Here is a 23,866-nt window from a genome sequence, read left to right as displayed (position 1 = left end):
TGCCAAGAAAGGATTCTTTTAGACATAGCAAGCATTTACTGTGTCTCTAAAATTGTGTCTCTAATACTGAGTCTCTAAATTATCCTCTGTAAACAGCTTCTTTAACTCTTTGCATCTATGACATATATATGTATAAATTGCTTTTCATTCCCTTAAGGAAGTCTTATATCAATTCAGAGTTGTCAGATACAAATAAACCTAAGAATGAGGCTGTTGTGGCTTTGTTTCCTTTTGTTTCATAGGATTTAAAAAACGCTAAGGAGGATCCTTCCATTTCTTTAATATACATTATCATAGAATATCTCTTGAGTTTACATTGAGACAAAATATTCTTCTTACAGTTATTCTGCCATCTTTGCTGAGAGTGAACTGAGTGACTGGGATTATGACTATGGTTTCTGCTCACCCAAGACACTCCGATGTGCTCCTGAACCAGATGCTTTTAATCCCTGTGAAGATATTATGGGCTATGACTTCCTTAGGGTCCTGATTTGGCTGATTAATATCTTGGCCATCATGGGAAATGTGACTGTTCTCTTTGTTCTCCTGACTAGTCGCTATAAAATGACGGTGCCCCGTTTTCTCATGTGCAATCTATCTTTTGCAGATTTTTGCATGGGGTTCTATCTGCTGCTCATTGCCTCAGTTGATTCCCAAACCAAAGGCCAATATTATAACCATGCCATAGACTGGCAGACCGGGAGTGGGTGTAGTGCAGCTGGCTTTTTCACTGTATTTTCAAGTGAGCTTTCTGTCTACACCCTCACAGTTATCACACTAGAAAGATGGCACACCATCACCTATGCTCTTCAGCTGGACCAAAAGCTACGTTTAAGACATGCCATACTGATCATGCTTGGAGGATGGCTCTTTTCTACTCTAATTGCCACATTGCCCCTTGTGGGTGTCAGCAATTACATGAAGGTCAGCATTTGCCTCCCCATGGATGTGGAAACCACTCTCTCCCAAGTCTACATATTAACCATTCTGATACTCAATGTGGTGGCCTTCACCATCATCTGTGCTTGCTACATTAAAATTTATTTTGCAGTTCAAAATCCAGAGCTGATGGCTAACAACAAAGATACGAAGATTGCCAAGAAAATGGCAGTCCTCATCTTCACTGATTTCACTTGCATGGCACCAATCTCCTTTTTTGCCATCTCAGCTGCCTTCAAAGTGCCCCTTATCACAGTAACCAACTCTAAAGTTTTACTGGTTCTTTTTTATCCTGTCAATTCTTGTGCCAATCCATTTCTGTATGCGATTTTCACAAAGGCATTCCAAAGGGATTTCTTTCTGTTGCTGAGCAAATTTGGCTGCTGTAAACGTCGGGTTGAACTATATAGAAGGAAGGATTTTGTGGCTTATACCTCCAACTGCAAAAATGGCTTCACTGGATCAAATAAGCCTTCTCAGTCCACCCTGAAGTTGTCTCCATTGCAGTGTCAATATACAACTGTCCCAGACAAGACTTGCTAATAAAGAGTGTTAACTGTTTTATCAGTAACCACATTATCGTGTAGTGCTTAAAAATGTAAAAAATGATCTGTACTAGTAATTTTAACAAAGAGTTGGTTTCAGGAAATTACTTATTCTTAGGCACACTGGGAAAAAAAGAGATAATCTACCTAACTCAAAGTGTTGTCCATGATTGCCAGTGTAAAAATCATTTGTCATTAGAACATGATGACATAAAATACAGATGTTGAGAGAGTTCAGAAACATTTCTAGCAATTTTGACAGAGTAACTTAATGTCTTTGGAATCTAAAATTTTTTAAATGAGGTGGTATTTTACATATCTTTTGGTATTTTTTTCATCTCATCTTTGTAGTGATTTTTATTGCATTTTATAAAAATATTAGTCTATAACAGATTTGAAATTTAAAATAACTGGTCCTTTTCCTCAGATAGCTTGAAAACACCCTCCAGGAATGCACTGTCCAATCTGGTAGCCACTAGCCATATGCAGCTAAGTAAAAATTTAATTTAAAATTAAAATGTAGTTCTCCCATAAAACTTCTAGAAGAAAATACAGGCTGTAATTTATTTGACATCAGCCTTAGCAACATTTTTCTTTCTAGATAGTCTCCTCAGGCAAGGAAGGCAAAAGCAAAAGTAAACTATTGGGACTGTAGCAAAATAAAAAGATTTTGCACAGCTAAGGAAACTATCAACAAAACAAAAAGGCAACCAACCTGGTAAACAGGAGAAGATATATGCAAATGACATATCTGATAAGGCATTAATATCCAAATATACATAAAGAACTCATACAACTCAACACCAAAAAATCAAATAATCTGATTTTAAAATGGGCAAAGATGGGGCTGTTCCTTCTCTAGAGATGGAGTCCTTCTTCAGTCCACTCTCAGAATAGACATTTTTTCAAAGAAGACCTACTGATGACCAACAGACATGTGAAAAGATGTTCAACATCACTCATCAGCAGGAAAATGCAAATGGAAACCACAGAGATACCACCTTATGCCTGAGAGAATGGCAGGACTCAAAAAGACAAAAAATAACAAGTCTTGATAAGGATGTATAGAAAAGGGAACACTTATGCAGTGTTGGTGGGAATGGAAATTAGCGCAGTCACTATAGAAAACAGTATGGAGTTTCCTCAAAAAAATCAAAATATAAATATTATACAACTCAATAATTCCACTTCTGGCTATTTATCCAGTATGACCCATATGTTTACTGCAGCATTACTTACAAGAGCCAAGATATGGGAAGCAACCCAAGGATCCATAGACAGAGGAATGGATAAAGAAGATTTGGAAAACACACACACACACACATAGAAACACTACTCATCCATAAAAGAAAAGTGAAATCTTGCCATTCATGAATGGATGGACCTAGAAAGTGTAAGTGAAATAAGTCAGACAAAGAAAGAAATACTATATGATTTCACTTACATGTAGAACCTAAACACCAAAACAAACAAAAGTAACTTCCTCATAAATATAAAGTACAAATTGGTTGTTGCCAGAGGGAAGAAGAGTGGGAGGACAAACAAAACAGGTAAAGAGGATTAAAAGGTACAAATTTCCAGTTATAAAATAAATATGTCACAGGGATGAAAAGTACAACATAGAGAATATAGTCAATAATATTGTAATAACTTTGTATGGTGACAGATGGTAACTATACTCATTGTGGTAAGCATTTTGCAATATACATAATTGTCAATCACTGTTTTACGCTTGAAAATAATAATAGTATTATAGGGTCAACTATACTTCAATTATAAATTTAAAATTCTTTAAAAATATTAAAATACTCTGTGTGATACTACAATGGTGGATACATATACTTATCCAAATCCAAAGAATGCACACCAAGAGTGAGCTCTTACATAAACTACAGACTCTGAGGGGTCAATGTAGGTTCATCAGTCATAGTATATGTGCCATCCTGGTAGGGGATATTGATAATGGGGGAGGCTGTGTCTGGTATGGCAGGGGGAGCAGGCATATGGGAAATCTCTGTACCTTCCACTTAATCTTGCTGTGAACCTCAAACTACTTTGACAAAGTATATTAAAATTAAAAATTTTGAAAGCAAAAAAAATTAGTAATTAAAAAATAAAGCAAGTTGCAGACATCAATATTCATCAGCCCTAAACACTTCTAGCATGCTTTTCACTAACCAAGGCTCCATATCTTACATTTGATGTATGACTTACATGGACAAGTAAAATGGACAAATACTAAGCACACCATTTTAGTAAGTTTTGAGAAATGCATACATCCATGGGACCCCAAACCTCTATGAAGACACAGAACACTATCACTCTCAGAAAATTCCCTCGTGCCCCTTCCTAGTTAACCCCTCACTCCCACTTGCCGAAGGTAACAATGGTTCTGATTTTTTCCCCCCATGGATTAGTTTTGCCTGTTCTAGAGCTTCATATAAATAGAATTATACAGTATATACTCTTGTGTAAGGCTTCTCTGATTCAACACAATGTTTTTTCTCTTCATCTAGGCTGTTGCTTGTCTCATTGTTGTAGTTTATTCCATTTCATTGCTGAGTTGTAGAACTCTAACACTCTTTTCCATTCTCCTCCTGATGGATGTCTGGGCTATTTCCAGTTTTTAGGTCTTCTTTGACATTTTATTAAATAAATGTATAGTCACAACTAGACTATGTATTTAATCTGCCTTCAACCTTTATGCCACTGTGCAAAGTGATTCAAAATAGCCTATAAAAGACTGTAAGCTTTATAAAGTATCTCTTCTCTGTATGTTTTTCACATTTCTGACTTTTCTACTGTAGAACTAGTTATTTCTCTTTACTCAGATACAATCCTCTCTGGTAAGCTGTTCTGTTCTAGAAGTTGTCTCAGTGATGTGAGAGAATACTAATTAGTCGTGTTGCTATACACATACACAATAAGCTCTTTGAATGATTCATAAATTCCCAGAACCAAAACAACTAAGTAAGCAAAAAAGCAGAAAGCCAAACAAAAAAAGTAAAGAATTTCTTTACAGAAAAAATCTATTTAAATTATGTCTTAAATATTGTTTGAGCCAAAGTACTTGTATACATCCTCTCAAAGTAAATATTACGGCCTTTTCCATAAATACTGATTTTTATAAGTTTCAACAGAGTTATAGTTTACTATCTCCCTCATCCTCCTATCCTTTCTCATTCACAAAGACCCACCAGGTGTTGAGTGTCTTTGAATGTCTTCTATATAAAGCCTTTATTTTGGATTCCTGCTGCCACACCCACCCTTCAGGCCATTCCCCCTTATCACAGAAGTCTTATCACATCCCCCTCATTTTTATTCATATCCAATCTTTGCCATAGCTACACTCTCATACCCACTACTGACTGACCTTCCTAAAATCCTATTATATCCTATTACACATCTGCTAAAACCCTAAGCAGCTCATCTGTACCTATAAATTTAAGCTTTAGCGCCTAAATTCAAAGAGCTCCAGAATCCATCATTAAATCTGCTCGCTTGGTCTCCTCCTGCTGCTCTCCAAGAAGCAAACTCTTCCACTTGCTCTTCCCTAGCCATGCCCCACGCATCTGGATTCTGGTGCCTGTGCCACTGTTACTGTCCAGAATACCTTCCTCCTTACCTGTCTTCCTCCTGCACCCCATAAGACCCCAGCCACAGGTTTAACTTTGTTACTAAACTCTCCTAATCCACCTTCTTTCTAAGCCACTGAATTTAAGACACCTCCTTTACCTGAAATAAAGTGAGGCATAAGTAATAAATATGTGGCCCACAACAATTTCTCTGGACTTCTGCACTTGCCATCCCTATCATTCATCTGTCTTTTATGCTACGTCCTGGGTATTGTCCATACACATATACCTATATTTCACCTATTTTATAAATTTCTTTAATGATAAACTCATTTATTTTACTTGTTTCTTCCACTGGATCTATCCTTGAGTCTTATACATGGTAGGTGATTAATAATTTATCAGCTAATTCACTTTATTAACAAAAATATAAGACAAATCATTATGAAGAAGTATTTTCCTCATGAGAGGGCCTGGTGTATTCTTAATCTGTGTAATCCTTCATACATAAATGATAAAAACATCAAATGCTCAGGAAATTTTATTTCTATCTTGTGGGTTTGTTTTGTTTTTGTGTTCAATATTATCACTGGCAGTTTACAAAATGACAAAGAAGGGTTAATCAGTTAAGAATCACTCATCTAAATTTACAAAATATTTTTAAAGGTACTTTGTCTTCCATTCCTAACATTTGCTTTAAAGGGCCTGGTTTTAGTTTCCTCAAAAATGTATTAAGTCCACGTGTAAATTAAGAATCTTTATGTCACAAAGATTTCAATAAGTGTGTTCCTAATTGGAAATAATCTTTTCTTTAAAATGTGCAATATTTTTTATTAATATTGAATTCCTTCCTAAGCATTATTATCATAGCCTTCCTATTTATAATTTAGCTTTTTAGTTATAAATCACAAAGTTCCCATGTGGCATATTACAGTATATTTACATGAAAACAGCATAATATTAACCTAATAACAGGAGTCAAAAGAAAATCCCCATTAAATTCCCCTGCTTACCACCCCAATTAATGGTTGTATTCATTCTAAAGATTTTCATTTTCATATATAACTAATATTACTGAAACTGAGTGCCTCAGCCAGACTTGAAACCTCATTGCCCTGTGGAGTCTGAGTCGTACGGGTGATTAGTAACACATATTATAGGACATTGAATAAAATAGGTAAAGAAGGTATTCCAGGCAAGATCAGTTGGTCAATCCCTAAGAGACTGTGCAAATTCAACAAGATCTTTCCCTTTTAGGGAGAGGTAGAAAGTATGTAAGAAAGCACTGTAGGGTGCGAGCATGAGAAAAAGTTTGAAATAGGAATAAGGATACATGAGACTTTCAAAAATTTCATTTAACACAGCAAATTGTAACCTCTATAATAGAGATACTTTCTCTACCTATAAAAGGGCACAGGATGACATTTGCCAAGGTACTGTATTTACAACCTACCTAATAGGATTTTGTTATAACATACAATAAGAAATGCTCAGCTTGGACATGATGAAGGGTTTCTGAAAGTAAAAGTAATACCATATCAAAGCCAAGTCTCAAACACCACTTATAGGGTTTATAAAATAATTTTTTCTTTTAAAATACACTAGTAAGATTTGTCTTGTGCTCTTTAGCACGAGATTAAAAATACTTTGACTATGAGTCATGACCCATCAGTAGGTAGTGAAATTAATTTAGTGGGTCAAGACCATCAATTTTTAATGCAACAGAACAGAATCAAATAGGAAGTATAGGAGGCCATCCTGTGCTAGAGTTAAGCATGATTTTTTAAAACTTTTATATAACTTGTGTTATGTGTGTCTATGCACATGTAAACATATACTGGTTGTTAATTTCTTAGTGTAAATCGTGACCAAAAAATTTTCAAAACTGCTGGTTTTGACAACTTTTCAGGAAGTAGAATTTTTTTTCTGGCATTATTTGAAACTAATAAAAGGGCACAAGGTCCAAAATAATTTGGAGAATCTCTTAATTCTCTCTACAGTCATCGCCAAAACTATAATTTACATCAGCATGCCAAGATTATTGTTGGCTTTGTTTTCTTTTGTGGTAAGCTTAGTTTTTAAAATGATTTTTTGCTATTTTAAAAGATCAGGGGCATGAAGGCTTGCAGAGACACAAATGGGACAAGTGTGACTTTTTTCTTTGATGATAAAAAATAAGGAGGACCACATAAATAAAGAGGACCAACATAGTAGTATTTGTGATATGCCATTTAAAAAATCACTGAAGCAAAGTGAGATTTTAAAATCCACAATGGAAAAGAGTAAATGAATTTTAGAAACAACTGTTATTGCATCTCCCAAACATTTGAATCAATACATTAAACCCCAGCTCCCAAGTGAATGTACATTCTCAATAAATTCAGCCCTTAATTTGCTTAGGACAAATGCAGAATGATTGGACAACACTGGGAGGGCGAAAGCAAGAACAACCCTAGAATCTTCAGTCCTGGATGGCGTACATTTTAGGAAAAAACAAAACAAGTAAGTGCCATCCTTTTGCCTTCCATGTAGAAAAGATGGACATTTCACATGAGGACAACATTCATTAAAGGGAAGTTTTTAAAAAACAGACAAAGATCTGGGACAGCAGGGGTCATAAGGAAAAGAATAATTACTCTGAGGATAAAGCAGGCATAGCTGGAGAATCTGCTTTGGAGAGGAGTACATTCACTAGTACTAACTGAATCCTCTTTCAGCTGCCTACTTTAGGCCAAAGACAGTACCCCACAAATGTTGTCCAAGGCCCAGAAAAGATTAATCCAGACTTTGAAAAGATCTACCAGTAGCTGAGTCCCTTGGGTAGGACAGGACAAGTACTGGAATAAATTAAATTCTACAAATGGGGTTGTCTCTGAAAAAGAAATGAGGAATTGGGGAACCTGGCTGGCTCAATTGGTAGAGCATGCAACTTTGATCTCAGGGTCATGAGTTAAAGCCCCATATTGGGTATGGAGCCTACTTAATTTTTTTTTAATTGTATAAAAAGAAACTATTAAATTAAAAAAAAAAAGAAATGAGGAATTTGCCCTGTGACCAGTCAAACCAAGCTATCTAATCCTTGGGGAGTTTTCTGAGACCATAAACCACTCATATCAGCACTGGATTTTCTATGAGAGTTACATCCTAGAAAACACCATTCAGGGCTGAAAGTAGGATCTTAGAGACCATGTATACTCTACCTGTTAAGAGAACCAGAATGATGGGGAAAATGTTCCCTTCATGAATTTGAATCTACTAAGGGAAAGAGTATTACAGAACTCATTGGGATATTCATTAGGTGTTTTGTTTTTTTTTAAGATTTTATTTATTTATCTGACAGAGAGAGACACAGCAAGAGAGGAAACACAAGCAGTGGAAGTGTGAGACGGAGAAGCAGGCTTCCCGCCGAGCCAGGAGTCCAATGTGGGGCTCCATCCCAGGACCCTGGGATTAGGACCTGAGCTGAAGGCAATCGCTTAACAACTAAGCCACTCAGGTGCCCCTATTCCATGTTTTTAGTGCTGTAGGAAAATGAGAGCTATTTGTGTTTTGCACTTTTTTTTCACTCCCTGATTTTAAGAAAGTTATCTAGATCTTCCTGTGTCAAATGAGATTGCCTGACCAAAACAGAAAGTTCCTGAAAAGAATATCTCTTCTTAACTTTTGCTTCAGAAAACCCAAATTCAGTGAGGGAATTCCCTGTGGGGGCAAATGAAAAGAGATGGTGTCTTTCAGGGAAAAGGAGTCTGCAAAGGGATTTTCCACTGTTAAGAAAAACAGGAAAAAACTACAGATGGAGGAAAAACCCACCATGACTAAGAAGACAGAAGTCTGAAGTTTCAAGAAACAGAATGGAAACATAACCACTTCCTCACAATTCTCAGGAAGATAGCAGAATATGAAGAAGAATGGCCCCGTCATGTGCTAAGCCTAAAGAGGCTGATCCTTAGCTCCAGGGATCCTGGGCTCAGCACAGATTTCCATATTCAAGTATAGTACAGTTTCAACAGACATCTGCTTCCAAGGGACCACTTGGGCTGGCACAGTCAGCATATCATTAGTTATCAGTGTAGACTGAAGACCTAGAGAAGCTTTCTTGAATATCCTTCTAATTACAAAACTCTCTAAGGTCTGTTGCAACATGGTTTGGGGAGAGATGGGAGGACACCAGCCCCAATCTAATAACTGATACCAACTTTATCATGAAAGGGAATTGGAGTCTGATTTAAATTTTACTTCAAGATGAAAGAAATGTGATATTTCTTCATGCTCCATTACATCTGATTCATTTATGCTTCGTAATGCTATAGATAATGAGGGTTGGTTTTTTTTTTTTTTTTAAGATTTTATTTATTTGACAGAGAGAGGTCACAAGTAGGCAGAGAGGCAGGCAGAGAGAGAGGTGGAAGCAGGCTCCCTGCTGAGCAGAGAGCCCGATGCGGGACTCGATCCCAGGACCCTGAGATCATGACCTGAGCCGAAGGCAGCGGCTCAACCCACTGAGCCACCCAGGCGCCCCAGGGTTGTTTTTTTTTTTTTAAGAAACCCCATTAAAACAACAAATGAAAGAAATATAAAATTGTGTATTTGTATCTGCATCTGAATTATAGTTTTATTAAACTCCACACAGTGAACTAAAAAATTTGAGCAGCTCTATACTGGGCTATATAAAAAATAAAAATAGGTTTCACAATATGTGATATAGTCCCACTGATGTTTATGGTGTATCGAGCTCTTAAGTTTTACCACTCTGCATCACCAATGGCTTTGGCAAATACATAATCTCTCCCTCCAAAACACATAACACCATCTTTCAAATAGAATTTCCATTTGTTCTTGCTTCGATGAATCTGGAGGGAGAAAAATAGTCTAAATTAATTAATTTTATAAGTTAAAGGATCATTTATAATTCTTTGCATATCACACAGGATTATTCTGACCCTAAATGGGAGTTATTAAAAAATAAGACCTCCTCACATACTATACCTACACTTTCTCCCAATATACCTCTTTATTAGCACAGAGTGTTCAGGCTGAACCCTCAAAAGTCTCACTTCGGGGGCACCTGGGTGGCTCAGTGGGTTAAGCCTTTGCCTTCAGCTCAGGTCATGATCTCAGTGTCCTGGGATAGGGCCGCATTGGGCTCTCTGCTCAGCAGGGAGCCTGCTTCCCCACCTTCTCTCTGTCTGCCTCTCTGCCTACTTGTGATCTCTCTCTCTCTCTCTCTCTGACAAATAAATAATAAAAATTTTTTTTAAAAAGTCTCACTTCGACTCCTTTTCCTTCACAATACTTTAAAAAATATCAATAAAAATAAAATAAAATTAAATTAAAATTAAAATAAGACCTCCTCAACATAGTTTATTCATTCATCCAGCAAATAATGAGTTTTTGTATGTCAGGTATTATTTTAAGCACTGTAGATATATCAGTTTAGAATATATATGTCATATATATATATATATATATATATATATTTTTTTTTTTTTTTTTTTTTTTACTTTTTAAAACCCGGAAAAATTCCTGACTTTGAATAGTTTACATTTTAGTAAGAATGGAGGGAATAGAAACCTAATAAATATAACCTAATTATAAGGAATATTAAAAGGTCCTAAGTGCTATGAAAACTAGAGGAGGAAAAGAAAGATCACAAATACAGAGGTGGGTTATAACTTTAAATAAGAAAGTCAGTGTGAGCCTGACTTATGAGATAACATTTGAGCAAAGACTTAAAGAAGGTAAAGGATAAAGCCAGGAAGATATTAACCACAGAGAACATTCCAGGCAAAGGGAACAGAAGCACCAAAGTCCTGAGGAGGGAGGATACCTGGATTGTTCAAAAACAGCAAAGGGTTCACTATGTCTACAACAGAATAAACAGAGAGGATGTAGTTAATATTATCAGGCATGAAAAAAAGTGGAATTTCATTTTGAATGAGAAATTTACAGTAAAGTACTGAGCAAGGTCAGAAGGTACAGTTTATAATCTACAAGATTCTACTGGCAGTTCCTTGGACTTAATAAGTCAGTCTAAATACATACAAAATAAAAACTAGAAAATCCTACTACTCCAAGAGGTAAGAAATCATAAAATCATTATTACCTCTGGGTAAACCACAAGTGACTATTTAAAAACCTTAGATATGTATGATCTGAAATCAAGGGTAAAAATTAAACCCAGATGTTTATTGCAAACAGTCAAACCAAAGAAGGAAAACCTGTGACCAATATTCATATACATTTTGTGAAGCATAAGAAAATACAAATGATAAACCCCTATTTGTATAGGGGGAAGAAGTCTTAATAATGGAAAATTTCTTCTAAGTTTGACTCCTAAATTTATACTTGGACATATCTTTAAAAGTCCCTGAAGAAAATACATACATACATACATATTTTTTAAAAAGTCCTTGAGGATATTCAGAATCCTAAACTCAGCATAGATGATAAAATCTGACCACTGGGGCCCCCTGGGTGGCTCAGTTGGTTAAGCGACTGCCTTCAGTTTGGGTCATGATCCCAGGGTTCTGGGATCAAGCCCCACATTGGACTCCTTGCTCAGTGGGGAGCCTGCTTCTCTCTCTCCCTCTGCTGCTCTGCCTGCTTGTGCTCTCTCACTCTATCTGTCGAATAAATAAAATCTAAAAAAAAAAAAAAATCTGACCATAACTAGGAGGAGAACAACAGTAACAGCAGCAAATCATCCTAGTAACTTTATTCTAGAAATAGTGCATAATTAGTACATTTATTCTAGAAATGCAACAATGGTTCAATATTAGGAATTTATTAATAAAAAAACTGCATTACTAGAGCTATGGAGATAAACCATATAATAATTCCCAATGATGTTGAGAAAGCATTAAATAAAGAATTTAAGACATTTGTTTAACTCAATAAGAATCAAAGACTGCATCACACACATGCACACACACACACACACACACACACACACACACACATACACACATACACACACACCTCTACCTCAGCCTAAAAGCTGTCTTAGAGGTTAGTGGGGAACCCTAAAAGTATTCCCACTAAAATCAAGACATAGACAAGGCTTATTCAAGTTTTTATTCTAGAGATCCTAACTAATACAATTAGATAAGAGGAAAGTACAACTTGCACTGGATAATGCAAGTAAACAAGAAGAAAGAAGTGGAGGTATAGAAGTTGGAAAGGATAAATATTTACAGATGCAATGACTGCACATTGGAAAACTCTAAGAGAATCAAGTAAAAAATTACTAAATAAAGAGACACCTGGGTGGCTCAGTCAGTTGAACGTCCAGCTCTTGATTTTGGCTCAGGTTGTGATCTCAAGAGTTGTGGGTTCGAGCCCACCTGCAACTCCACACTCAGCATGAGGTCTGCTTGAGATTCCCTCTGCTCCTTCCCACACTCACTTGTGAGCACTCGTGTTCTCTCTCAAATAAATAAATCTTTTAAAAATATTACCAAAAATAGGAGGGAGGAGTCAAGATGGCGGAGAAGTAGCAGGCTGAGACTACCTCAGCTAACAGGAGATCAGCTAGAGAGCTTATCTAAAGATTGCAAACACCTGCAAATCCATCGGCAGATCGAAGAGAAGAAGAACAGCAATTCTAGAAACAGAAAAACAACCACTTTCTGAAAGGTAGGACTGGCGGAGAAGTGAATCCAAAGCGACGGGAAGATAGACCTCGGGGGGAGGGGCCGGCTCCCGGCAAGTGGCGGAGCAATGGAGCACAAAATCAGGACTTTTAAAAGTCTGTTCCGCTGAGGGACATCGCTCCGGAGGCTAAACCAGGCGAAGCCCACGCGGGGTCGGCGTGACGTCAGGTCCCGCGGGGTCACAGAAGGATCGGGGGTGTCTGAGTGTCGCAGAGCTTGTGGATATTGGAGCGGGAAAGCCAGCTGCAGAGACAGAGCCGACAGTAAGCTCGCAGCTCGGAGTTGCCTTGAACTGGTCGCAAGCTCGGTGAGCTCGGAGCATGGCCGGAGGTTAGGCAGACATGAGTTACTAGGAGCTGTTCGCTGAGGGCGCACTGGGGAGCGGGGCCCCGGGCTCTCGGCTCCTCCGGGCCTGAGACCAGGAGGCCGCCATTTGTATTCCCGTCCTCCGGAACTCTACGGAAAACGCTCAGGGAACAAAAGCTCCTGAAAGCAAAGCTGAGCAGATCACTCAGCCCGGCCCCTGGTAAGGGCGGTGTAATTCCGCCTGGGGCAAAGACACTTGAGAATCACTACAACAGGCCCCTCCCCCAGAAGATCAACAAGAAATCCAGGCAAGACCAAGTTCACCTACCAAGGAGTGCAGTTTGAATACCAAGGAGAAAGCAGCAGAATTCCAGAGGAGGAGAAAACAAACCACGGAACTCATGGCTTTCTGCCTGTGATTTTTTAGTCTTGCAGTTAATTTAATTTTTTTCTTTTTCATTTTTTTTTCTCTTCTTCTGCTAAAATTTTTTATAACTTTTACCCTTTTCTTTTTTAACGTTTTTTAACTAGATTATCTAATATATATATATTTTTTTCTTTTTTATACTTTTCTTTATTCATTTTCTTTTTTTTTAATTCTTTTTTTTCTTTTTTTTCTTTCTTTATCTTTGAACCTCTTTTTATCCCCAAATCAGAAGAGATCCTAATCTCTTCAATCTTTTTTCTTAATTCTTTTTTAAATTCTTGATTGAATTTTTAATTCAATCTCTTTTTTTTAATTCTTTTTTTCTTTTTTATCTTTCTTTCTTTTTGAACCTCTTTTTATCCCCAAATCAGAAGAGATCCCAATCAGAAGAGATTGGGAGATCCCAATCAAAGGAGATCCCAATCAGAGGAGATCTCTCACCCAATCGTGAGGGGGGAACAATCCCCCCTCACGATTTGGGATCTCTTCTGATTTGGTTAAAGCATATTTTCCTGGGATTGTTGCCACCCGTTTAGTATTTTACTTGCTCCTTCATATACTCTTAGCTGGACAAAATGACAAGGCGGAAAAATTTACAACAAAAAAAAGAACAAGAGGCAGTACCGAAGGCTAGGGACCTAATCAATACAGACATTGGTAATATGTCAGATCTAGAGTTCAAAATGACAATTCTCAAGGTTCTAGCCGGGCTTGAAAAAGGCATGGAAGATATTAGAGAAACCCTCTCCAGAGATATAAAAGCCCTTTCTGGAGAAATAAAAGAACTAAAATCTAACCAAGTTGAAATCAAAAAAGCTATTAATGAAGTTCAATCAAAAATGGAGGCTCTCACTGCTAGGATAAATGAGGCAGAAGAAAGAATTAGCGATATAGAAGACCAAATGACAGAGAATAAAGAAGCTGAGCAAAAGAGGGACAAACAGCTACTGGATCATGAGGGGAGAATTCGAGAGATAAGTGACACCATAAGACGAAACAACATTAGAATAATTGGGATTCCAGAAGAAGAAGAAAGAGAGAGGGGAGCAGAAGGTATACTGGAGAGAATTATTGGGGAGAATTTCCCCAATATGGCAAAGGGAACGAGCATCAAAATTCAGGAGGTTCAGAGAACGCCCCTCAAAATCAATAAAAATAGGCCCACACCCCATCACCTAATAGTAAAATTTACAAGCCTTAGTGACAAAGAGAAAATCCTGAAAGCAGCCCGGGAAAAGAAGTCTGTAACATACAATGGTAAAAGTATTAGATTGGCAGCTGACTTATCCACAGAGACCTGGCAGGCCAGAAAGAGCTGGCATGATATTTTCAGAGCACTAAACGAGAAAAACATGCAGCCAAGAATACTATATCCAGCTAGGCTACCATTGAAAATAGAAGGAGAGATTAAAAGCTTCCAGGACAAACAAAAACTGAAAGAATTTGCAAACACCAAACCAGCTCTACAGGAAATACTGAAAGGGGTCCTCTAAGCAAAGAGAGAGCCTACAAGTGGTAGATCAGAAAGGAACAGAGACAATATACAGTAACAGTCACCTTACAGGCAATACAATGGCACTAAAATCATATCTCTCAATAGTTACCCTGAATGTTAATGGGCTAAATGCCCCAATCAAAAGACACAGGGTATCAGAATGGATAAAAAAACAAAACCCATCTATATGTTGCCTCCAAGAAACTCATTTTAAACCCGAAGACACCTCCAGACTTAAAGTGAGGGGGTGGAAAAGAATTTACCATGCTAATGGACATCAGAAAAAAGCAGGAGTGGCAATCCTTATATCAGATCAATTAGATTTTAAGCCAAAGACTATAATAAGAGATGAGGAAGGACACTATATCATACTCAAAGGGTCTGTCCAACAAGAAGAACTAACAATTTTAAATATCTATGCCCCCCAACGTGGGTGCAGCCAACTATATAAACCAATTAATAACAAAATCAAAGAAACACATCAACAATAATACAATAATAGTAGGGGACTTTAACACTCCCCTCACTGAAATGGACAGATCATCCAAGCAAAAGATCAACAGGGAAATAAAGGCCTTAAATGATACACTGGATGAGATGGACATCACAGATATATTCAGAACATTTCATCCCAAAGCAACAGAATACACATTCTTCTCTAGTGCACATGGAACATTCTCCAGAATAGATCACATCCTCGGTCCTAAATCAGGACTCAACCAGTATCAAAAGATTGGGATCATTCCCTGCATATTTTCAGACCACAATGCTCTGAAGCTAGAACTCAACCACAAGAGGAAGTTTGGAAGGAACACAAATACATGGAGACTAAACAGCATCCTTCTAAAGAATGAATGGGTCAACCGGGAAATTAAAGAAGAATTGAAAAAAATCATGGAAACAAATGATAATGAAAATACAACGGTTCAAAATCTGTGGGACACAACAAAGGCAGTCCTGAGAGGAAAATATATAGCGGTACAAGCTTTTCTCAAGAAACAAGAAAGGTCCCAGGTACACAACCTAACCCTACACCTAAAGGAGCTGGAGAAAGAACAAGAAAGAAACCCTAAGCCCAGCAGGAGAAGAGAAATCATAAAGATCAGAGCAGAAATCAATGAAATAGAAACCAAAAAAACAATAGAACAAATCAACCAAACTAGGAGCTGGTTCTTTGAAAGAATTAATAAAATTGATAAACCCTTGGCCAGACTTATCAAAAAGAAAAGAGAAAGGACCCAAATAAATAAAATCATGAATGAAAGAGGAGAGATCACAACTAACACCAAAGAAATACAAACTATTATAAGAACATACTATGAGCAACTCTACGCCAACAAATTTGACAATCTGGAAGAAATGGATGCATTCCTAGAAACATATAAACTACCAAAATTGAACCAGGAAGAAATAGAAAGCCTGAACAGACCCATAACCAGTAAGGAGATTGAAACAGTCATTAAAAATCTCCAAACAAACAAAAGCCCAGGGCCAGATGGCTTCCCGGGGGAATTCTACCAAACATTTAAAGAAGAACTAATTCCTATTCTCCTGAAACTGTTCCAAAAAATAGAAATGGAAGGAAAACTCCCAAACTCATTTTATGAGGCCAACATCACCTTGATCCCAAAACCAGACAAGGATCCCATCAAAAAAGAGAGCTATAGACCAATATCCTTGATGAACACAGATGCGAAAATTCTCACCAAAATACTAGCCAATAGGATTCAACAGTACATTAAAAGGATTATTCACCACGACCAAGTGGGATTTATCCCAGGGCTGCAAGGTTGGTTCAACATCCGCAAATCAGTCAATGTGATACAACACATCAATAAAAGAAAGAACAAGAACCATATGATACTCTCAATAGATGCTGAAAAAGCATTTGACAAAGTACAGCATCCCTTCCTGATCAAAACCCTTCAAAGTGTAGGGATAGAGGGCACATACCTCAATATCATCAAAGCCATCTATGAAAAACCCACTGCAAATATCATTCTCAATGGAGAAAAACTGAAAGCTTTTCCACTAAGGTCAGGAACACGGCAGGGATGTCCATTATCACCACTGCTATTCAACATAGTACTAGAAGTCCTAGCCTCAGCAATCAGACAACAAAAGGAAATTAAAGGCATCCAAATCGGCAAAGAAGAAGTCAAATTATCACTCTTCGCAGATGATATGATACTCTATGTGGAAAACCCAAAAGACTCCACTCCAAAACTGCTAGAACTTGTACAGGAATTCAGTAAAGTGTCAGGATATAAGATCAATGCACAGAAATCAGTTGCATTTCTCTACACCAACAACAAGACAGAAGAAAAATTAAGGAGTCAATCCCATTTACAATTGTACCCCAAACCATAAGATACCTAGGAATAAACCTAACCAAAGAGGCACAGAATCTATACTCAGAAAACTATAAAGTACTCATGAAAGAAATTGAGGAAGACACAAAGAAATGGAAAAATGTTCCATGCTCCTGGATTGGAAGAATAAATATTGTGAAAATGTCTATGCTACCTAAAGCAATCTACACATTTAATGCAATTCCTATCAAAGTACCATCCATCTTTTTCAAAGAAATGGAACAAATAATTTTAAAATTTATATGGAACCAGAAAAGACCTCGAATAGCCAAAGGGATATTGAAAAACAAAGCCAAAGTTGGTGGCATCACAATTCCGGACTTCAAGCTTTATTACAAAGCTGTCATCATCAAGACAGCATGGTACTGGCACAAAAACAGACACATAGACCAATGGAACAGAATAGAGAGCCCAGAAATAGACCCTCAACTCTATGGTCAACTAATCTTCGACAAAGCAGGAAAGAATGTCCAATGGAAAAAAGACAGCCTCTTCAATAAATGGTGTTGGGAAAATTGGACAGCCACGTGCAGAAAAATGAAATTGGACCAATTCCTTACACCACACACAAAAATAGACTCAAAATGGATGAAGGACCGCAATGTGAGAAAGGAATCCATCAAAATCCTTGAGGAGAACACAGGCAGCAACCTCTTCGACCTCAGCCGCAGCAACATCTTCCTAGGAACATCGCCAAAGGCAAGGGAAGCCAAGGCAAAAATGAACTTTTGGGATTTCATCAAAATCAAAAGCTTTTGCACAGCAAAGGAAACAGTTAACAAAACCAAAAGACAACTGACAGAATGGGAGAAGATATTTGCAAACGACATATCAGATAAAGGACGAGTGTCCAAAATCTATAAAGAACTTAACAAACTCAACACCCAAAGAACAAATAATCCAATCAAGAAATGGGCAGAGGACATGAACAGACGTTTCTGCAAAGAAGACATCCAGATGGCCAACAGACACATGAAAAAGTGCTCCATATCACTCGGCATCAGGGAAATACAAATCAAAATCACAATGAGATATCACCTCACACCAGTCAGAATGGCTAAAATCAACAAGTCAGGAAATGACAGATGCTGGCGAGGATGCGGAGAAAGGGGAACCCTCCTACACTGTTGGTGGGAATGCAAGCTGGTGCAACCACTCTGGAAAACAGCATGGAGGTTCCTCAAAATGTTGAAAATAGAACTGTCCTACGACCCAGCAATTGCACTACTGGGAATTTACCCTAAAGATACAAACGTAGTGATCCAAAGGGGCACGTGCACCCGAATGTTTATAGCAGCAATGTCCACAATAGCCAAACTATGGAAAGAACCTAGATGTCCATCAACAGATGAATGGATCAAGAAGATGTGGTATATATACACAATGGAATACTATGCAGCTATCAAAAGAAACGAAATCTTGCCATTTGCGACAACATGGATGGAACTAGAGCGTATCATGCTTAGCGAAATAAGTCAAGCGGAGAAAGACAAATATCATATGATCTCCCTGATATGAGGAAGTGGTGATGCAACATGGGGGCTTAAGTGGGTAGGAGAAGAATCCATGAAACAAGATGGGATAGGGAAGGAGACAAACCATAAGTGACTCTTAATCTCACGAAACAAACTGTGTGTTGCTGGGGGGAGGGGGGTTGGGAGAAGGGTTATGGACATTGGGGAGGGTATGTGCTTTTGGGTAAATTGGAAGGGGAGATGAACCATGAGAGACTATGGACTCTGAAAAACAATCTGAGGGGTTTGAAGTGGCGGGGGGGTGGGAGGTTGGGGGTACCAGGTGGTGGGTATTATAGAGGGCACAGCTTGCATGGAACACTGGGTGTGGTGAAAAAATAATGAATACTGTTTTTCTGAAAATAAATAAATTGGGAAAAAATAAAAAAATAAAAATAAAAATAAAAATATTACCAAAAATAATTCAGTATTGCTACAAAATTTATAAGCACAAATTCATACTCTTTGTGTATATAATAAGAACTAGTTAGAAGACACAATGAAAAAGCCCTTTAACCACAGCAACAAAAGATAAAATAGCTAGCAGTAAATTTTTAAATACCTGATCTATGGCACCCTTCAACACTCTCTCCTCTTTGAGATATTTTCCTCACTTGGCTTCATGAAGAAGTACTAACTTTACCAGATATTAAAAATCTTAATTATATCAATGTAGTATAGGTCAGTGGACAAACCAATGGGACAAAAAAGAAAATCAAATAGACCAATATAGAGGGAAATGTAGTAGGCAATAAAAGAATCATTCTCGGGGTGCCTGGGTGGCTCAGTGGGTTAAGCCTCTGCCTTCAGCTCAGGTCATGATCTCAGGGTCCTGGGATCGAGCCCCACATTGGGCTTTCTGCTCGGCAGGGAGCCTGCTTCTGCCTCTCTCTCTCTGTCTGCCTCTCTGCCTACTTGTGATCTCTCTCTCTGCCAAATAAGTAAAAAATAAATACTTTTTTTTTAAAAAAAAAAAAGAATCATTCTCTTATTAGCATGGACAAAATAGACTTTTCAACAAGTGATGTTAGGAAAATTGGGTAACCGCCTGGAAAAGAAAAATGAAAGAAGCCAAAGAAATACTACAAGAACACATGACGAATCCCCTTTAAAATCTTAAGAAAGAGCTTTCTATTCATGACTCAAAATCAGACGCCATAAAAATTAAGGTTGACAAATATAACATCTGCATCAAAGAAAGAAAAAGCACTGAGAGCAAACAACTGAGGAAAACTATTTCTGTATATAAGGGCTAATCTCCACCCAAACAATATAGAGGTCTTAGAAATCAGTAAACACAACAATAACCCAGTTTTTAAAAAAAGACAAATAATATGAACAAGGAGTTCACATAAAAATAGAAATAGTCCTTAAACACATGAAAAGTTAAAAAATTTCACCAAGACATCATTTTCCACTTTTTATAATAGCAGAGATTCAAATATTTTATTGCACTCCATTGGCAAGATTGTAAGAAAAGCAGCACTCTCAGATATTGTAATGGGAGTATATACTGGAATATAGTCTAGGAGAGCAATGCCCAGTAATCTCACTTCTGAAGATTTTTTTTCTTAAAGATTTTGTTTTTAAGTAATATCCACACCCAGCATGGGGTTTGAATTTACAGTAACACTGAGATCAAGAGAGGCAGGCTCTACTGACTGAGCCAACCAGCGGTCCTACTGGGTATTTTTTTTTTTTAATGGATATACTGCACACTTAATGAAATATCTTACAGATGTGGTCATTTAATAGCAAATGACCAAAAAATAACTCAAAGATTCATCAGAAATAATTCTGCAATGGAAAATTACACAGCTATAAAAATATTAGGACAAAGATATCCAAGATATGTTGTCTTAAAAGACAAGATGCAGAATACAGTGTTGACTATGCTACTTTTTAGGTTTCTACTTGAATAAAAAGACCCTGTAAATACATTAAGAAACTATTATAACTGGTTACATTTTTACACTCAAGGAAGAGACAGGGAGCTACAAGTAGGAAGCACAAATGGTGAAGGAGCAAGAATCAGACTTTTCATGGTGTACGTTTTATAGTGTTTTGACTTTTTATCAGACATGTATGCAGTATCTATTTATAAAACAAAGTATATATTTATAAAGGGAAAGATACTGTTACACACATACCAATTACTCATTGTACCATCATCTACCAGACAAAGCCAACTATAAATAAGCTAAAGTTTGCTAACTTGTTACATGAAGATGCAACATATTCAAATAGTTTTATACTGCACTATAGTGTCCAATTATGGTATGAAACACTCCCATCTACAGTAAAAGGTTGCATTTCACCATCAATCTTCCCTATATCATTATTTTATATTTATTTATTATTATGTTTGTTTATATTTATTATTTATTATTATATTTATTTGTTATTTTATTTATATATTTTATATGTATTATATTATTTTATTTATTATTACTATTCCCTATATATAACCTTTATATTAATTTTAGACATTCTCTAAGACATTCTGTAACATGATTATATCCTTTAATTCTGCAGTCAGCATGGTGACCAATGACTTCATTTAACCTTTTTTCTTGGCACATCTCAATATTTTCAGTTTTTCCCCAATTGTTAACTTATAAATTTCAAAGGTAAATTCCATACGGTAATCAAAGCCAGATTAAATATACTAAAAAACGCCAACAAGACAACAACAAAAGTAAAACAAAAACAACACTACTCAAAGTTTAATAAGCATGCAAATCACCCCAGGGTCTTGTTAAAATGCACATTCAGATTCCATACTCTGGGGTAAGACCCAAAAGTCTACATTTGTAATGCTCTCCCAGACAAACTGATGATACTGGCCTTCAAAACACACTGACTAGTAAAACTCTTAAAATACTACTGAAAACTTGAAAACTTACTTGACATTCGCTATATTAAATGAGATCTGAAATGAGTCAACTGGTGCCCAGAACTGGGAAATTATTCCCTCATAAAAATCTACTGCTGGCAGTGGTCTCTAGCATCCCACTTTGACCTTATAGATACATTTTCTTTGCTAGCTATTTCTAAGTTCATCAGTCCCTTTTAAGAACAATTCAGTGGCTCCCCACTGCCTTGGTTTAAAATGTTTAGTACTGTTTTTAAAATATTCATCAATTAGAGAGGACTCTCAGACAACTAGATTTGTCAACACTATACCCTAATATCACTCCTTCTACCCCCTGAAAGAAGCAAAGACAATGTATGAAAACACACTTTGAAAAATACAAAGCACTATGTAATTAATTATAAGCTATTTCCCACAATGCAATACAACAAAGGATACTATATCCATAATGGTCTAGAATATCCTCTGTGACTCTATGGGATGCATACATAATTTAGTGCCTTATTGTGTCTTCTTCATAGAAGGCAATATACTGTTTATATGAAACTAAAATAAGTTTCAAACTAAGAATGGTCTCTTCTCTATTACCTTCTTATGCTTATGTTTACCAGAATCTAAATTGCCATTTTCTATCTATATAAAATGTTATAGGAGAGAAAACGATCTTATTTTTAGAGAAACGGATTTCTTTTTATAGCAATTCAAAACACCATCCTCTGTTTCTCTCAAGTATATTAGAATTGTTACTGAAAAAAAGACAAAGATGTAAATATGCATTAGTCATCGGGGAAATGCAAACCAAAATCACAATGGGATACCACTCCATACCAACTGGAATGGCTAGATTCAAAAAATAAGATAACAAGTGTTAGTGAAAACTTGGAGCAATCTAAACCCTCATACAAAGCTGGTAGAAATGGAAAATGGTAAAGCCACTTTGGTAAACAGTCTGGTACTTCCTCAAACTATTGCCGTATAACCCTGGAATTTCACTCCTTTGTATATACCAAGAGAAATGAGAATATATGTTCACACAAAAACCTGTAAATAAATGTTTAAAGCATCATTCTTTGCAATAGCCAAAAACTTGCAACAACCTAAATGTCCATCAACAGATGATTGGATAAATAAAATGTGGTATTCAATGGACTAGTATTCAGCCATAAAAAAGAACCAAGAACTGTTATATGCTGTGACATGGATGCATCTTGAAACACTATAAAGTAAAAGCAGGCAGGCACACATACACACACACACACACACACACACACACACACACACTTATTATATGATCCCTTACATATGGAACTCCAGAATAGAGAAATCTAAAGAGACAAAAAGTAAATTAGTGGTTTCTTAGGCCTGGGGTGAGGATGGGAGGAAATGGGGAGATATGGGAGTGAAAACTAAAAGGAAATGTGTTTCTTTTTGAGGTGATTAAATGTTCTTAAAATGGACTATGTTAATGGCTGCATTGGTATATTCATACTTATGAATATACAAAACCGCTGAATTGTATACTTTAAATATGAGTTGTATTCTATTTGAATTACACCTCAAAGCTGCTAAAAATAAAGAAGTAAATATGCAGGAATTAAAGACAAAAGCTGACTATTCTACCACATCATCACAGATATAGTATTTAAAAAGAAGAAAAAGCAGTATTCTCTGTTAGTTGTCAAAACTGAATTGCTTTTAACTTAATCTCTAGATTTGAAAACTGACACACCTTCAACTATTTTTTTTGTTTAAGTGGGCTCAGCCCAATGCAGGGCTTGAACTCATGACCCTGAGATCTTAAACTCTTGACCTGAGCTGAGATCAAGTTGGACACCTAAGTGCCCCTCAGCTCTCTTTGTTGATCATTCTCTAATGTCCAAATAATCAAGTCCCGTTGATTCTTCCATCACTGATTCTTTCATGTTCTACATTGCCACCCCTAGTCCAGGCTCTGGTTACTTCATGTCTGTACTCTCCCTGTTCTAACCATTTACCTCTGCCTAATCAGCAAATACAGCCAGTTTTAAGTCCAGTTATAATTTTCTCAGTAACATTTGCAGAACGCCAACGTCCATCAAATCAAGTTTGAATTTCTCCTACCAGACTTGTGGATTTTCCAATCTGCTGCCAACTCTGTCCCCAACCCCACCTCATTTCCTGATAAAT

General features: G+C 36.9%; 2 protein-coding genes across 3 annotated transcripts in view; one reads left to right on the top strand and one right to left on the bottom strand.

Moving 5' to 3' along the window:
- LHCGR (luteinizing hormone/choriogonadotropin receptor) overlaps positions 1-1,508 on the top strand; it is a 52,120-nt gene extending 50,612 nt beyond the window's left edge. Inside the window, exon 11 of the mRNA XM_044262449.1 lies at positions 342-1,508. Within this exon, the coding sequence (XP_044118384.1) occupies positions 342-1,482 (1,141 nt within the window). The 3' untranslated portion in view covers positions 1,483-1,508. The remainder of the gene's footprint in view (positions 1-341) is intronic.
- An 8,231-nt stretch (positions 1,509-9,739) lies between these two features.
- The window catches only part of GTF2A1L (general transcription factor IIA subunit 1 like), a 56,183-nt gene continuing 42,056 nt past the window's right edge, over positions 9,740-23,866 (bottom strand). For both annotated transcript variants that reach the window (XM_044263905.1, XM_044263906.1), the window contains one exon: positions 9,740-9,909. In XM_044263905.1, coding sequence (XP_044119840.1) covers positions 9,802-9,909 — 108 coding nt within the window. In that variant the 3' untranslated portion in view covers positions 9,740-9,801. The remainder of the gene's footprint in view (positions 9,910-23,866) is intronic.

Source organism: Neovison vison, chromosome 8 (genome assembly GCF_020171115.1).
Source record: "Neovison vison isolate M4711 chromosome 8, ASM_NN_V1, whole genome shotgun sequence".
In the NCBI taxonomy this organism is placed as follows: Eukaryota; Metazoa; Chordata; class Mammalia; order Carnivora; family Mustelidae; genus Neogale; species Neogale vison.
The sequence above is the reverse complement of the archived record's forward strand: the minus strand, read 5'-3'. Positions and strand labels throughout refer to the sequence as shown.